This window comes from Grampus griseus (genome assembly GCF_964374135.1).
Source record: "Grampus griseus genome assembly, chromosome: X".
Lineage (NCBI taxonomy): Eukaryota > Metazoa > Chordata > Mammalia > Artiodactyla > Delphinidae > Grampus > Grampus griseus.
The window spans coordinates 60,122,679-60,139,295 of NC_138999.1; the positions used below are offsets into that span (position 1 = coordinate 60,122,679).

At 40.7% G+C, this 16,617-nt stretch overlaps 1 protein-coding gene across 14 annotated transcripts in view; it reads left to right on the plus strand.

Annotated features, from left to right (window-relative positions):
- The window catches only part of TAF1 (TATA-box binding protein associated factor 1), a 143,123-nt gene that overhangs the window by 26,768 nt on the left and 99,738 nt on the right, over positions 1 to 16,617 (plus strand). For 13 of the 14 annotated variants that reach the window (XR_014298465.1, XR_014298466.1, XR_014298467.1 and 10 more), the window contains 5 exons: positions 7,226 to 7,375; positions 7,550 to 7,669; positions 7,975 to 8,150; positions 8,736 to 8,914; positions 10,569 to 10,782. Coding sequence is in view for 6 of the 14 variants with exons in the window: in XM_082680717.1 (XP_082536843.1) it covers positions 7,226 to 7,375; positions 7,550 to 7,669; positions 7,975 to 8,150; positions 8,736 to 8,914; positions 10,569 to 10,782 (839 nt within the window). In the remaining 8 variants the exon portion in view is untranslated. The remainder of the gene's footprint in view (positions 1 to 7,225; positions 7,376 to 7,549; positions 7,670 to 7,974; positions 8,151 to 8,735; positions 8,915 to 10,568; positions 10,783 to 16,617) is intronic. The other variant, XM_082680722.1, reaches the window with a different exon arrangement.

Below are 16,617 nucleotides of genomic sequence, written 5' to 3' on the forward strand. Positions count from 1 at the left end.
GCTGGATCTTGTCTCTCTAGTGGGCAGGTCCACGTCTGGTGGTGTGTTTTGGGGTGTCTGTGGACTTATTATGATTTTAGGTAGCCTCTCTGCTAATGGGTGGGGTTGTGTTCCTGTTTTGCTAGTTATTTGGCATAGGTTGTCCAGCACTGTAGCTTGCTGCTCGTTGAGTGAAGCTGGGTGCTGGTGTTGAGATGGAGATCTCTGGGAGATTTTCACTGTTTGATATTATGTGGAGCTGGGAGGTCTCTTGTTGACCAGTGTCCTGAAGTTGGCTCTCCCACCTGAGAGGCACAGCACTGACTCCTGGCTGCAGCACCAAGAGCCTTTCACCCATACGGCTCAGAGTAAAAGGGAGAAAGAGTAGAGAGAGAATTAGTAGAGGTAGGAAGAAAGGAAGGAGGAAGGGAGGGAGGGAGGGAGAGAAGGAAGGAAGAAAGAAAGGAAAGAGGGAAAGAAAGGAAGGAGGGAGGAAGGACGGAAGGAAGGAGGGAAGGAAGGAAAAAAGAAAGAAGGTACAGTAAAATAAAATAAAGTATAATAAAGTTACTAAATTAGAAAATAATTATTTAGGGGAAAAAAAGGGACAGATAGAACCTTAGGACAAATGGTGGAAGCAAAGGTATACAGGCAAAATCTTACACAGAAGCATACACATACACCCTCCCAAAAAGAGGTGAAGGGTAAAAAAATCATAAATCTTGCTCTCAAGGTCCACCTCCTCGATTTGGGATGATTCGTTGTCTAAAGGAGGGAAGGAAGGAAGGAAGGAAGGAAAGAACGAACGAAAAAAAGAAGGTAAGGTATAATAAAGTTATTAAAGTTAATTATTAAGAAAACTTAAAAAAAAACGGATGGATAGAACCTTAGGACAAGTGGTGGAAGCAAAGCTATACAGAGAAGCATACACATACACACTCACAAAAAGAGAAAAAGGGGAAAAAATCATAAATCTTGCTCTCAAGGTCCACCTCCTCGATATGGGATGATTTGTTGTCTAAAGGAGGGAAGGAAGGAAGGTAAGAACGAACAAAAGAAAGAAAGAAGGTAAGGTATAATAAAGTTATTAAAATTAATTATTAAGGAAAAAAATTTTAAAAAACGGACGGATAGAACCCTAGGACAAGTGGTGGAAGCAAAGCTATACAGATAAATTCTCACACGGAAACATACACATACACACTCACAAAAAGAGAAAAGGGAAAAAATCATAAATCTTGCTCTCAAGGTCCACTTCCTCGATATGGGATGATTTGTTGTCTAAAGGAGGGAAGGAAGGAAGGAAGGTAAGAACGAACGAAAGAAAGAAAGAAGGTAAGGTATAATAAAGTTATTAAAATTAATTATTAAGGAAAAAAATTTAAAAAAACGGACGGATAGAACCCTAGGACAAGTGGTGGAAGCAAAGCTATACAGATAAATTCTCACACAGAAACATACACATACACACTCACAAAAAGAGAAAAAGGGGAAAAAATCATAAATCTTGCTCTCAAGGTCCACCTTCTCGATTTGGGATGATTCGTTGTCTAAAGGAGGGAAGGAAGGAAGGAAGGAAAGAACGAACGAAAGAAAGAAAGAAGGTAAGGTATAATAAAGTTATTAAAATTAATTATTAAGAAAAATTTTAAAAAAAGGATGGATAGAATCCTAGGACAAGTGGTGGAAGCAAAGCTATACAGATAAATTCTCACACAGAAGCATACACATACACACTCACAAAAAGAGAAAAAGGGGAAAAAAATCATAAATCTTGCTCTCGAAGTCCACCTCCTCAATTTGGGATGATTTGTTGTCTATTCATGTATTCCACAGATGCAGGGTACATCAAGTTGATTGTGGAGCTTTAATCTGCTGCTTCTGAGGCTGCCGGGAGAGATTTCCCTTTCTCTTCCTTGTTCTCACAGCTCCCAGGGGCTCAGCTTTGGATTTGGCCCCGCCTCTACATGTAGGTCACTGGAGGGCGTCTGTTTTTTGCTCAGACAGGACGGGGTTAAAGGAGCCGCTGATTCGGGGGCTCTGGCTCACTCAGGCCGGGGGGGGAGGGAGGGGCGTGGAATGTGGGGCGAGCCTGCAGTGGCAGAGGCCGGCGTGACCTTGCACCAGCCTGAGGCCCGCCGTGCGTTCTCCCGGGGAAGTTGTCCCTGGATCCCGGGAACCTGGCAGTGGCGGGCTGCACAGGCTCCCCGGAAGAGGGGTGTGAATAGTGACCTGTGCTCGTACACAGGCCCCTTGGTGGCAGCAGCAGCAGCCTTAGCATCTCCCACCCGTCTGTGGGGTTCGCGTTTTTACCCGCGGCTCGCGCCCGTCTTTGGAGTTCCTTTAAGCAGCGCTCTTAAACCCCTCTCCTCGCACACCGGGAAACAAAGACGGAAGAAAAAGTCTCTTGCCTAGACCTTTTCCTGGACTCCCTCCCGGCTAGCTGTGGTGCACTAACCCCTTCAGGCTGTGTTCACGCCGCCAACCCCAGTCCTCCCCCTGGTCTCTGACCAAAGCCCGAGCCTCAGCTCGCAGCCCCGCCCACCCCGGAGGGTGAGCAGAGAAGCCTCTGGGGCTGCTGAGTGCCTGTCAGCACCGATCCTCTGTGCGGGAATCTCCCCGCTTTGCCCTTCACACCCCTGTTGCTGTGCTCTCCTCCACGGCTCCGAAGCTCCCCCCTCCGCCACCCGCCACCTGCAGTCTCTGCCCGCGAAGGGGCTTCCTAGTGTGTGGAAACCTTTCCTCCTTCACAGCTCTCTCCCACTGGTGCAGGTTCCGTCCCTATTCTTTTGTCTCTGTTTTTTCTTTTTTCTTTTGCCCTACCCAGGTACGTGGGGAGTTTCTTGCCTTTTGGGAGGTCTGAGGTCTTCTGCCAGCATTCAGTAGGTGTTCTGTAGGAGTTGCTCCACGTGTAGATGTATTTCTGGTGTATCTGTGGGGAGGAAGGTGATCTCGGTGTCTTACTCTTGCACCATCTTCTCCTCTGCTCCAGTATTTGTTTTTATTTATATCACTGATTTATTTCATCTGGGATAATATTCTCAAGGTTCATTCAGGTTGTAGCATGTGTCAGAATTTCCTTCCTTTTTTTTTTTTTAGAGTTTTTGTTTTGTTTTTTATTATCTTTGGCTGTGTTGGGTCTTTGTTGCTGCACGCGGGCTTTCTCTAGTTGCAGCGAGCGGGGGCTACTCTTTGTTGCGGAGAGCGGGCTTCTCATTGCAGTGGCTTCTTTTGTTGCGGAGCACGGGATCTAGGTGCGCGGGCTTCAGTAGTTGTGGCGCATGGGCTCTAGAGCGCAGGCTCAGTAGTTATGGTGCACGGGCTTAGTTGCTCCATGGCATGTGGGATCTTCCCGGACCAGGGCTCAAACCCGTGTCCCCTGCATTGGCAGGCAGATTCTTAACCACTGTGCCACCAGGGAAGCCCTTCCTTCCTTTTTAAGGCTGAATAATATTCTGTGATATATATATACACACACACACACATATACCATGGAATATTATTTTGGTTATCCATTCATCCATTGATGGACATTTGCATTGTTTCCACCTCTTAGCTGTTGTGAATAGTGCTACTATGAACATGGGTGTGCAGGTATCTCTTCAAGACCTTACTTTCAATTCTTTTGCATATATACCCAGAAATGGAATTTTTGGATCATATGGTAATTCTATTTTTATCAGTAGTTGTTTCAGGAACCTCCATAATGTTTTTCAAAGCATCTGCACTGTTTTACATTCCTATCAATGGTGTATAAGAGTTCCAACATCTCCACTTTTTCGTCAGCATTTATTTATTGTTTTTTTGATAAGTAGCTATGTCAGTGGGTGTGAGGTGGTATCTTAGTGTGGTTTTGATTTGCATTTCGTTGATGATTAGTGTCTTTTCATGTGCTTGTTGGCCGTTTGTATGCCTTATTTTGAGAAATGTCTGTTCAAGCCCTTTGCCCATTTTTTGTTTGTTTTTTGGCGGTACGAGGGCCTCTCACTGTTGTGGCCTCTCCCTGTTGCGGAGCACAGGCTCTGGACGTGCAGGCTCAGCGACCGTGGCTCACGGGCCTAGCCGCTCTGCGGCATGTGGGATCTTCCCGGTTTGGGGCACAAACCCATGTCCGCTGCATTGGCAGGCGGACTCTCAACCACTGCGCCACCAGGGAAGCCCCTTTTGCCCATTTTTGAATTGTGTTGTTTGCTTTTTGCGGTTGAGTTGCAGGAGTTTATATATTCTGGGTGTTAACCTCTTTTCAGATATATGTTATGCAAATATTTTCTCCCATTCCATAGGTTGCCTTTCACTCGGTTGTGTCCTTTGTTGCTGAGAAATTTTAAATTTTGATGTAGTCCAGTTTACCTAATTTTACTTTTGTCACTTGTGCTTTTGGTTCCATATCCAGGAGATCATTGCCAAATCCAGTGTCGGGAAGCTTTTCCCCGTCTTTTCTTCTAAGAGTTTTACATTGTTAGTTCTTACATTTCAGTGTTTGTCCCATTTTGAGTTAATTTTTGTATATGGCGTCAAGTAAAGGTCCACCTTCGTTATTTTGTACGTGGGTGTTCTGTTTTCCCAGCACCATTTGTTGAAAGTATAAATTTTTTCTTGTCTGTGTTCTTCACTCTAATGATGAGATTCATCCAGGTGGTTGTGTGTATTAATAGTTTGTTCCTTTTATTGCTGCGTAGCATACTACAGTATGGATGTACCACAGTTTGTTTAATCATCTGTCAAAGGGCATTTTGGTTGTTCCCAGTTTTTGGCTATTATGAATAAAGCTGCTTTAAATATCCATGTATAAATCTTTATATGGACATACATTTTTTTGGTGGGGGGGTAAATACCTAGAAGTGAAATTGCTGGGTTGTGTGGTAACTCTGTTTTACCTTTGGAGGAACTGCCAGACTTTTCCACAGTGGCTGCACCATCTACATTCCTACTAGCAGTGTATGAGGGTTCCAGTTTTCCAACATCCTTATCAACACTTGTTATTTTCTATTTATTATTATTACTCTTATTATTATTGCCCTCCTATAGTGGGTGTGAAGTGGTCTGTCATTGCAGTTTTAATTTGCATTTCCCTGATAGCTAAAGATGTTGAGCATCTTTCTATGTGCTTATTTATCATCCAGTTATCTTCTTTGGTTGAGGGTCTGTATCTCTTTTGCCCATTTTTATTTTTAATTAGTTGTTTGTTTTCTTCTAAAGTTTTGAGAGTTCTTTATGTATTCTAGGTCCGAGTTCCTTATCAGGTATGTGATTTACAAAGATTTTTCTCCCAGTCTGAGGCTTGTGTTTTAATTGTCTTAGCAGTGTCTTATGAAGAGCTGAAGTCTAACTTGTACATCTTCTCCTTTGTTGCTTGTGGTTTTGGTGTTATATGTAAGATATTTTAATCTAACTCAGGGTTGCAAAATTTTTTTCTTATATTTTCTTCTAAAGGTTTTATTGTTTTAGATCTTATGGTTAGATCCATTTTGAGTTAATTTTTGTTTAGGGTGTAAGGTGTAGATTAAGGTTCTTTTTTTTTTTTTTTTTTTTTTTTTTGTGGTACACAGGCCTCTCACTGTTGTGGCCTCTCCCGTTGCGGAGCACAGGCTCCAGACGCGCAGGCCCAGCAGCCATGGCTCACGGGCCTAGCTGCTCCGCGGTATGTGGGATCTTCCCAGACCGGAGCACGAACCCATGTCCCCTGCATTGGCAGGCAGACTTTCAACCACTGCGCCACCAGGGAAGCCCTAAGGTTCATTTTTCTTTGCATATGAATGTCCAGTTATTCTAGTACCATTTATCAAAAAATTAAATTATCTTTTAAAACAAAAATTTGGTCATATCACTCTCTTGCCCAAAGACTTCCTTTGGGTCCTCATTTCTTTTAGGAAGAAATCCTTAACGTGATTCATAAGGCTTTACATGATTTTGGTCTTGTACTGTAATACAACTCTCACCTCCTCTCATCTGTCACTGCCCATCTTTTTTTTTTTTTTTTTTTTTAAACATCTTTATTGGAGTATAATTGCTTTACAATGGTATGTTAGTTTCAGCTTCACAACAAAATGAATCAGTTATATATATATATATGTTCCCATATCTCTTCACTGCCCATCTTATACTCTAAGCTCCAAACATACTGAAGTTCATTCAGTTCCCTTAATTTCTTTCTGCTGTCTTCTGGGATTTTGCAACTGCTCCTCCTTCTGCCTAGAATGTTTTCTCTCCACTCCTCTGTCATCTGACCTTCATCTACAAGTTATATTCTCCTGGAAGCTTTCCCCAACTCTGGCCCTCACTCCCACCCTTCATTCAGATTGGATCACCATCTTTTCCTTCTTTGTGTACATATAGCACTTTTTACTTTCCTATCATGGCACTGATCATGCAGTATTGAATTCGTTGGTTTATTTGTCTCTCCCTCACTAATATGAGGTCCTTGAGAAAGTAGTGCTTGACATGTGGTAGGTATTCCATAAATATTTGTTAAATGAGTGAATGATTGTCAGTGAGGTCAGGCAGAGTGACTAAAGAAGCATTGTTGTACTATTCTTTTGAGGTTGGAGTTAACAATGAGTGTATGTCTAAGAATTTCCAAAATTAAAGATTCTGTTGAATGGCCTTCAAGATTGAATTTCGAGTAGAGAATTTCTAGCTAATAATTTATACTCTTGACTGGTCTGTTTGGACAAGCACATTCCCCTTGTCTTAACTGCCTGATTATTTAATGGGGTCGATGAACACTATTCAGGGTCCCAGGAGAGGACAGGCCTTTTTGACCAAACCAGTGGCAGAGGTAGAATACACTTTAATTTATTGCTACTGGGACTGGGGCCAGTGCTTTTGTAAAGCATGCTTATCATCTAATTGTGAGAGTCATTCTGAAGAAGGCGTTTGAGCAATTGGACAATCAAATTTGGTCATCAATCTAACTTAACTCTTTGAGCATCATGAGGGTGGGGGGAACACTGTCTTTGAGAACTCTCAGTCAAACCCAAGGGATATGGGGCTGAAGGTACCACTGTTCAACATATTCCTACTTATACTGACTGAGATCTTGGCCTCTATTTATTATCATGATTTAAGTACCATAGGAAAGAACAGCAGGCTGAGTACTGGGCAGCTTTATGAAACTATTGATCTCTGTGGGCAGTTTAAGGAAGCATCAAATTGTACATTATTGTAATTATCCTCATCTTCTAAGTATGGCTAGACATAGAGCAAATGTTTCCCACCACCCTTTGAATCTTTTTCTGTACCTCAGGTTCGCACTGCTCCTTGGAACACCACAAGGGCCTTCATTGCTGCCATGAAGGGCAAGTGTCTCCTGGAGGTGACTGGGGTGGCAGATCCCACAGGGTGTGGTGAAGGATTCTCCTATGTGAAGATTCCAAACAAACCAACACAGCAGAAGGTGAGACTGTCTGAATTTCTAGAGGTTAAAAATCAAGGGAGGAAGAAATAGAGGTTAAGGAATGGAGATGAATGGGTGGGGATCTGGAAAGCCATTAAAATGTTGACAGGATGACTTAAATGCCTACTTTAAAGAGTTTTACTAGTATTCTCTCTTGTTTTGTTTCTGAGGTAGGATGATAAGGAGCCTCAGCCAGTGAAGAAGACAGTGACAGGAACAGATGCAGACCTCCGTCGCCTGTCACTGAAAAATGCCAAGCAACTTCTACGTAAATTTGGCGTGCCTGAGGAAGAGGTGGGTGTGGAAGAGGAAGACTTACAGGCTCCTAGGGGCTTTGTATAGAGAGGGAAAAGCTTGGAGGCAGATGTTAGGAACTAATCTGGAGAATTTTGTAGGGTAGGTTGTGGTAAACTGGATCTTAGATACTTTTTCAGGAGTTAGCTTTCTCAAAGCTTTCTGTTTAACGTGCTTTGGGTGATTTCATTGTTGTTGTGTTTTTTTGGTTTTTTTGGGGTTTTTTTTGGTCTAACTCTCTAACCGTGTACCCTGGTTTGTCCTTTGAAATCCCTGAATGATTTGTGTGTGTGTGTCTCTTGTAGATTAAAAAGTTGTCTCGCTGGGAAGTGATCGATGTAGTACGCACAATGTCAACAGAACAGGCCCGCTCTGGAGAGGGGCCCATGAGTAAATTTGCCCGTGGATCAAGGTTTTCTGTCGCTGAGCATCAAGAGCGTTACAAAGAGGAATGTCAGCGCATCTTTGACCTGCAGAACAAGTGTGTTGTTTTAGTGCTGTAGAAAATCCAGGCTGGAAAGGGGAGGGGTCCCAGACATTATTTTATAGTGAAGAGAAGGTCACCTAATAAAGTGACTAGTGGTCAGGTATCTGAGATTTCAGGGTGGTGTCTATTCATAATACTGCTAGAGTACCTACTCCCTTCAAAGCAGCTTGGCAAAGGTTTTGAATGGCAAGAACTGCTAGGTTCCATGGCAACTTTTGTGGCCTACTTGGGCCTGGCAGCCATTACAGTGGTGATGGGCAACAGTAGGCTTAGTGGTTAGAGGATGGTAATGCTCTATTTAAAATGACCAATGTACTGATTTGTTTCTCAGGCTTTTTCCAGGAATTGTGAAAGAGTTGCAGTACTATTTCATATTTTGAACTTGCCTTGTGACTAAATTTCTGGGAAAACTTCGTAGAGCTTCTCTGTTCAGGGTCCCATGTCTTAGTGGATTTTGAATATTTCTTTTTTAAGGTTGATTTCTCAATTTCCTACTCTTGCCTAAACTAAAACTGTATTTCTTCAGTTGTTTCTACACGTTTATGTTTCCCTCTTCTTAACATTGTTTTTTCTTTTTAGGGTTTTGTCATCAACTGAAATCTTATCAACTGACACAGATAGCAGCTCAGCTGAAGACAGTGACTTTGAGGAGATGGGAAAGAACATCGAGAACATGTTGCAGAATAAGAAAACCAGCTCTCAGCTGTCACGTGAGCGGGAGGAGCAGGAGCGGAAGGAACTGCAGCGGATGCTACTGGGTGAGGGTAGTGACTTCACAGACAGACAAGAAAAAGAAAGATGAAGAAAGTGTAAATAACCACACTAATAACTGAGATAGAGCTGGAGGCAGAAGAAGTAGGGGACGAGTGTAGAAAAGGCTATAGAAGAGGTAGAGAGATTCTGCAAACTGGACTGTAGGTTTGTCTGTGGGGCACAAATTGAAGAGATGTTGCCAGTCCACTACGGCCTCTGTCTGTATTAGGCCTGGCCAAGCCAGGGCTATCCGTGCTGTACATCAGTTGAGTTTTCTGGGCATTCATCCTAGAGGATAAGAGTTTGTAATACAGAATCTGTGGATGAATTGGGGGATTGTTAATGAACCCTCTGAAATCACATGTACAATTCTGTGCAAATGTGCCTTTTCTGAGAAGATCCATATGGCTTTCAGAAGATTCTTAAAGGAGTCTTAGACCCTAAAAAGTTTAAAATCACCAACCCAAAATTGCATAAGTTGACGGTGGGGATGAGAAAAGCCTAAACTGGTTTGGGATCTGGTCACTGGGAATGAAAAGAGGAGAAAAATCAAAGGGACCTTAAGATTTCACTCTTGCTTGCTAGAAAGATGGTGGTACCATTGATTAAAGTAGTAAATTTCAGAAAAAGAAGCAGGTTTAAGAAGGAAAGGTGTAATATGTGGTGTTTGAGGTCCCCATGATACTCCCAGTATAGATGTCAAGCAGGCAATTGAAAACTTGGTTGTAGATACTGAGAGGGAGGATAAAGGCTGAAGATGAAGGTTTAAATGACTATTTTCACTCACAGTAGTCTTTCCTTTGTTTCCTCCCTGTAAAAGCTTTGTGTAATTCTGTTGTTCTGGCTACTTTGTGAAGATGTGATAAAGCCTTTCCTCGAGTGTGGTCCTGGACCAGCAGTATCTACATCACATGGGAGCTTGTTAGAAATGCAGCATCTCAGGTCTCACCCCAAACCTACTGAATTAGAATCTATTTTAACAAGATCCTCAGATGATTCCTATTCATTCATATTAAAAGTTTGAGAAGCATACGCTAGGCCTTGAAACTCTGGATTTTTTCTGTGGTGCCTTTTTTTTTTTTTTTTTTTTTTTTGCGGTACGCAGGCCTCTCACTGTTGTGGCCTCTCCCGTTGCGGAGCACAGGCTCCAGACGCGCAGGCCCAGCGGCCATGGCTCATGGGCCCAGCCGCTCCGCGGCACATGGGATCTTCCCAGACCGGGGCACAAACCCGTATCCCCTGCATCGGCAGGCAGACTCTCAACCACTGCACCACCAGGGAAGCCCTGTGGTGCCATCTTTTTCCCCTGGGTGCTTTTCTATAATGCGACCATCAACTGCTTCCTGCTTGGACTTTATTCTTGTGCTGTTGTTCAGAGGAATCAGAATACAGCTACTGCTCTTCTGTCCTCTATATAACAAACGTGTTTTTTGAGATCCTTTCAGAACTTTCTGTACTTACAAAAATGATAACTCTGACAGTGGTAAAATGAAGTCAGGAAAGGACAACTCAGTGTATTCTTGGGGCTGGTGGTGACTGATGCTTTCTGTAGAAACATAGTTCTGTGGCATGTTGAGCTTCAGGGTCTCCACTCAGCCCCAAGAAAATGGCCATTTGGGTGGTAGGGGGAATTTGTGGAAATCTTTTTCTGCCTTGCAGCAGCAGGCTCAGCAGCATCAGGAAACAATCACAGAGATGATGACACAGCTTCTGTGACTAGCCTTAACTCTTCTGCCACCGGCCGTTGTCTCAAGATTTATCGCACATTTCGCGATGAAGAGGGGAAAGAATATGTTCGCTGTGAGACCGTCCGAAAGCCAGCTGTCATTGATGCCTATGTGCGTATACGGACTACGAAAGATGAGGAATTCATGTGAGTTTGACTCCCTCCCCACTTTCCAGTGCGATAAGAAGAATGATAATGATGGGGAAGGGAGTGAGGGTGGATGCTTGAGTTTTTTATATTTTTAATTTTTAAATATTTTTTTATTTTTTATTATTTGAATATTCTTTTTTTCACACACACACACACACTGTATTTTATTTTTACAAGAGATAAACTGACACCAAGCATTGTAAATGGATGACCACAACAAAAGTAACAATGATTGCAATTACCAAACATGAAACACACTCATACTATGTCATAGTATTGATATTCAGTCCAGTAATCCTCCACTATAACAGCTCCTTTACTTTGCAGTGAAAATTGATTTGTATATTTTTTGCCTCTGAGTCCTGGTGGCTTTTTCTTTTTTTAATTCAAACAGAAAGTCATAAAAATTATAATCATCCTCATTAGTTCACTCAGTCCCATGTAATTAATTTTTTTTATCTTGATCTTTTTTTCAATATTTATTTATTTGTTTGTTTATTTATTTATGGCTGCGTTGGGTTTTTGTTGCTGCACGCAGGCTTTCTCTAGTTGCGGCAAGTGGGGGCTACTCTTCATTGCCATGCATGGGCTTCTCATTGTCGTCGCTTCACTTGTTGCAGAGCACAGGCTCTAGGCGTGCGGGCTTCAGTAGTTGTAGCACACGGGCTCAGTAGTTGTGGCTCACGAGCTCTAGAACTCAGGCTCAGTAGTTGTGGCACACAGGCTTAGTTGCTCCGTGGCATGTGGGATCTTCCCAGGCCAGGGCTTGAACCCGTGTCCCTTGCGTTGGCAGACAGATTCTTAACCATTGTGCCACCAGGGAAGCCCCATCTTGATCTTTTGTTAGCACTTTTATGAATTCATCAGTTTTACATTAGAGTTCTGAAAATGCTTATTCACTTCAGTTCAGCAGTATAGTCAGTTACCAGAAACCTGTACTTGTCAGAGTCTTTTCCATGAATTCCTTGAAGATGAAAACCTTTTATAGGAACATGTTTGCAAAAGCATCAGAGGACACCCAGAACTGTCTGTAGATGACAAAAGACTTAAAAATGACCATGGTTAAAGATTTGATGAAAGTTCATAATAACGCAATTGACAAGGAAATTTCGTTATTTCTGAGATACACATTTTAAAATAATAACTAGAAGTATGACTTATAACATTATACCAGAACATATAAGATTTTTAGAAATTTCATGTCATGTCTGAAACATTTATATTAACATATGTCCATACAAATAACCCAAAGAAAGTTTAGTATTAGTTGTTTTTTTGTTAGTTTGTGTCTCAACTTCTGCCCTGCAAACCGGTTCATCTGTACCATTTTTCTAGGTTCCACATACATGTGTTAATATACGATATTTGTTTTTCTCTTTCTGACTTACTTCACTCTGTATGACAGTCTCTAGATCCATCCACGTCTCAACAAATGACTCAATTTCGTTCCTTTTTATAGCTGAGTAATATTCCATTGTATATATGTAACACAACTTCTTTATCCATTTGTCTGTCGATGGGCATTTAGGTTGCTTCCATGACCTGGTTATTGTAAATAGTGCTGCAGTGAACATTGGGGTGCATGTGTCTTTTTGAATTATGGTTTTCTCTGGGTATATGCCCAATAGTGGGATTGTTGGGTCATATGGTAATTCTATTTTTCGTTTTTTAAGGAACCTCCATACTGTTCTCCATAGTGGCTGTATCAATTTACATTCCCACCAACAGTGCAAGAGGGTTCCCTTTTCTCCACACCCTCTCCAGCATTTGTTGTTTGTAGATTTTCTGATGATGCCCATTCTAACTGGTGTGAGGTGATACCTCATTGTAGTTTTGATTTGCACTTCTCTACTAATTACTGATGTTGAGCAGCTTTTCATGTGCTTCTTGACCATCTGTATGTCTTCTTTGGAGAAATGTCTATTTAGGTCTTCTGCCCATTTTTGGATTGGGTTGTTTGTTTCTTTAATATTGAGCTGCATGAGCTGTTTATATATTTTGGAGATTAATTCTTTGTCCATTGATTCATTTGCAAATATTTTCTCCCATTCTGAGGGTTATCTTTTTGTCTTGTTTATGGTTTCCTTTGCTGTGCAGAAGCTTGGAAGTTTCATTAGGTCGCATTTGTTTATTTTTGTTTTTATTTCCATTACTCTAGGAGGTGGATGAAAAAAGATCTTGCTGTGATTTATGTCAAAGAGTGTTTCTTCCTATGTTTTCCTCTAAGAGTTTGATAGTTTCTGGCCTTACATTTAGGTCTTTAATCCGTTTTGAGTTTATTTTTGTGTATGGTGTTAGGGAGTGTTCTAATTTCATTCTTTTACATGTAGCTGTCCAGTTTGCCCAGCACCACTTATTGAAGAGACTGTCTTTTCTCCATTGTATATCTTTGCTTCCTTTGTCATAGATTAGTTGACCATAGGTGCATGGGTTTATCTCTGGGCTTTCTGTCTTGTTCCATTGATCTACGTTTCTGTTTTTGTGCCAGTACCATATTGTCTTGATTACTGTAGCTTTGTAGTATAGTCTGAAGTCAGGGTGTCTGATTCCTCCAGCTCCGTTTTTTTCCCTCAAGATTGCTTTGGCTATTCGGGGTCTTTTGTGTCTCCATACAAATTTTAAGACGATTTGTTCTAGTTCCGTAAAAAATGCCATTGGTAATTTGATAGGGATTGCATTGAATCTGTAGATTGCTTTGGGTAGTGTAGTCAATTTCACAATGTTGATTCTGCCAATCCAAGAACATGGTATATCTCTCCATCTGTTGGTATCATCTTTAATTTCTTTCATCAGTGTCTTATAGTTTTCTGCATACAGGTCTTTTGTCTCCTTAGGTAGGTTTATTCCTAGGTATTTTATTCTTTTTTGGTAAATGAGAGTGTTTCCATAATTTCTCTTTCAGATTTTTCATCATTAGTGTATAGGAATGCAAGAGATTTCTGTGCATTAATTTTGTATCCTGCAACTTTACCAAATTCATTGATTAGCTCTAGTAGTTTTCTGGTGGCATCTTTAGGATTTTCTGTGTATAGTATCATGTCATCTGCAAACAGTGACAGTTTTACTTCTTCTTTTCCAGTTTGTATTCCTTTTATTTCTTTTCCTTCTGTGATTGCCATAGCTAGGACTTCCAAAACTGTGTTGAATAATAGTGGTGAGAGTGGACATGCTTGTCTTGTTCCTGATCTTAGAGGAAATGCTTTCAGTTTTTCACCATTGAGAATGATGTTTGCTGTGGTTTGTCATATATGGCCTTTATTATGTTGAGGTAGGTTCCCTCTATGCCCGCTTTCTGGAGAGTTTTTATCATAAATTGGTGTTGAATTTTGTAAAAAGCTTTTTCTGCATCTATTGAGATGATCATATGGTTTTTATTCTTCAATTTGTTAATATGGTGTATCACATTGGTTGATCTGTGTATATTGAAGAATCCTTGCATCCCTGGGATAAATCCCACTTGATCATGGTGTATGATCCTTTTAATGTCTTGTGGATTCTGTTGCTAGTATTTTGTTGAGGATTTTTGCATCTATATTCATCAGTGATATTGGTCTGTTATTTTCTTTTTTTGTAGTATCTTTGTCTGGTTTTGGTGTCGGGGTGATGGTGGCCTCATAGAATGAGTTTGGGAGTGTTCCTTCCTCTGCAGTTTTTTGGAAGAGTTTGAGAAGGATGGGTGTTAGCTCTTCTCTGAATTTTTGATAGAATTCACCTGTGAAGCCATCTGTTCCTGGACTTTTGTTTCTTGGAAGATTTTTAATCACAGTTTCAATTTCATTACTTTTGATTAGTCTGTTCATATTTTCTCTTTCTTCCTGGTTCAGTCTTGGAAGGTTATACCTTTCTAAGAATTTGTCCATTTCTTCCAGGTTATCCATTTTATTGGCATAGAGTTGCTTGTAGTAGTCTCTTAGGATGCTTTGTATTTCTGTGGTGTCTGTTGTAACTTCTTTTTCATTTCTAATTTTATTGATTTGAGTCCTCTCCCTCTTTTTCTTGATGAGTCTGGCTAATGGTTTATCAATTTTGTTTATCTTCTCAAAGAACCAGTTTTAGTTTTATTGATCTTTGCTATTGTTTTCTTTGTTTCTATTTCATTTACTTCTGCTCTGCTCTTTATGATTTCTTTCCTTCCGCTAATTTTGGATTTTGTTTGTTCTTCTTTTTCTAGTTCCTTTAGGTGTAATGTTAGATTGTTTACTTGAGATTTTTGTTTCTTGAGGTAGGCTTGTGTAGCTATAAACTTCCCTCTTAGAACTGCTTTTGCTGCATCCCATAGATTTTGGATCATCGTGTTTTCATTGTCATTTGTCTCTAGTTACTTTTTGATGTCCTCTTTGATTTCTTCAGTGATCTCTTGGTTATTTAGCAACGTATTGTTTAGCCTCCATGTGTTTGTGTTTTTTACGTTTTTTTCCCTGTAATTCATTTCTAATCTCATAGCATTGTGGTCAGAAAAGATGCTTTATATGATTTCAATTTTCTTAAATTTACTGAGGCTTGATTTGTGACCCAAGATGTGATCTGTCCTGGAGAATGTTCCGTGCGCCCTTGAGAAGAAAGTGTAATCTGCTGTTTTTGGATGGAATGTCCTATAAATATCAATTAAATCTATCTGGTCTGTTGTGTCATTTAAAGCTTCTATTTCTTTGTTTATTTTCTGTTTGGATGATCTGTCCACTGGTGTAAGTGAGGTGTTAAAGTCCCCCACTGTTATTGTGTTACTGTCAATTTCCTCTTTTATAGCTGTTAGCAGTTGCCTTATGTATTGAGAGCGCTCCTATGTTGGGTGCATATATATTTATAATTGTTGTATCTTCTTGGATTGATCCCTTGATCATTATGTAGTGTCCTTCCTTTCTCTTGTAATATTCTTTATTTTAAAGTATTTTTTCTGATATGAGTTAGCTACTCCAGCTTTCTTTTGATTTCCATTTTCATGGAATATCTTTTTCCATCCCCTCACTTTCAGTCTGTATGTGTCCCTAGGTCTGAAGTGGGTCTCTTCTAGACAGCATATATATGGGTCTTGTTTTTGTATCCATTCAGCAAGCCTGTGTCTTTTGGTTGGAGCATTTAATCCATTCACTTTTAAGGTAATTATCGATATGTATGTTCCTATGACCAGTTTCTTAATTGTTTTTGGTTTGTTTTTGTAGGTCCTTTTCTTCTCTTGTGTTTCCCACTTGGAGAAGTTCCTTTAGCAGTTGTTGTAGAGCTGGTTTGGTGGTGCTGAATTCTTTTAGCTTTTGCTTGTCTGTAAAGCTTTTGATTTCTCCATGGAATCTGAATGAGATCCTTGCTGCATAGAGTAATCTTGGTTGTAGTTTCTTCCCTATCATCACTTTAAGTATATCATGCCACTCCCTTCTGGCTTGTAGAGTTTCTGCTGAGAAATCAGCTGTTAACCTTATGGGAGTTCCCTTGTATTTTATTTGTTGTTTTTCCCTTGCTGCTTTCAATAATTTTTTTTTGTCTTTAATTTTTGCCAGTTTGATTACTATGTGTCTCAGCGTGTTTCTCCTTGGGTTTATCCTGTATGAGACTTTCTGCGCTTCCTGGACTTGGGTGGCTATTTCCTTTCCCATGTTAGGGAAGTTTTCGACTATAATCTCTTCAGATATCTTCTCGGGTCCTTTCTCTCTCTCTTCTCCTTCTGGGACCCCTATAATGCGAATGTTGTTGTGTTTAATGTTGTCCCAGACGTCTCTTAGGCTGTCTTCATTTCTTTTCATTCTTTTTTCTTTAGTCTGTTCCACAGCAGTGAATTCCACCATTCTGTCTTCCAGGTCACTTATCCGTTCTTCTGCCTCAGTTATTCTGCTATTGATT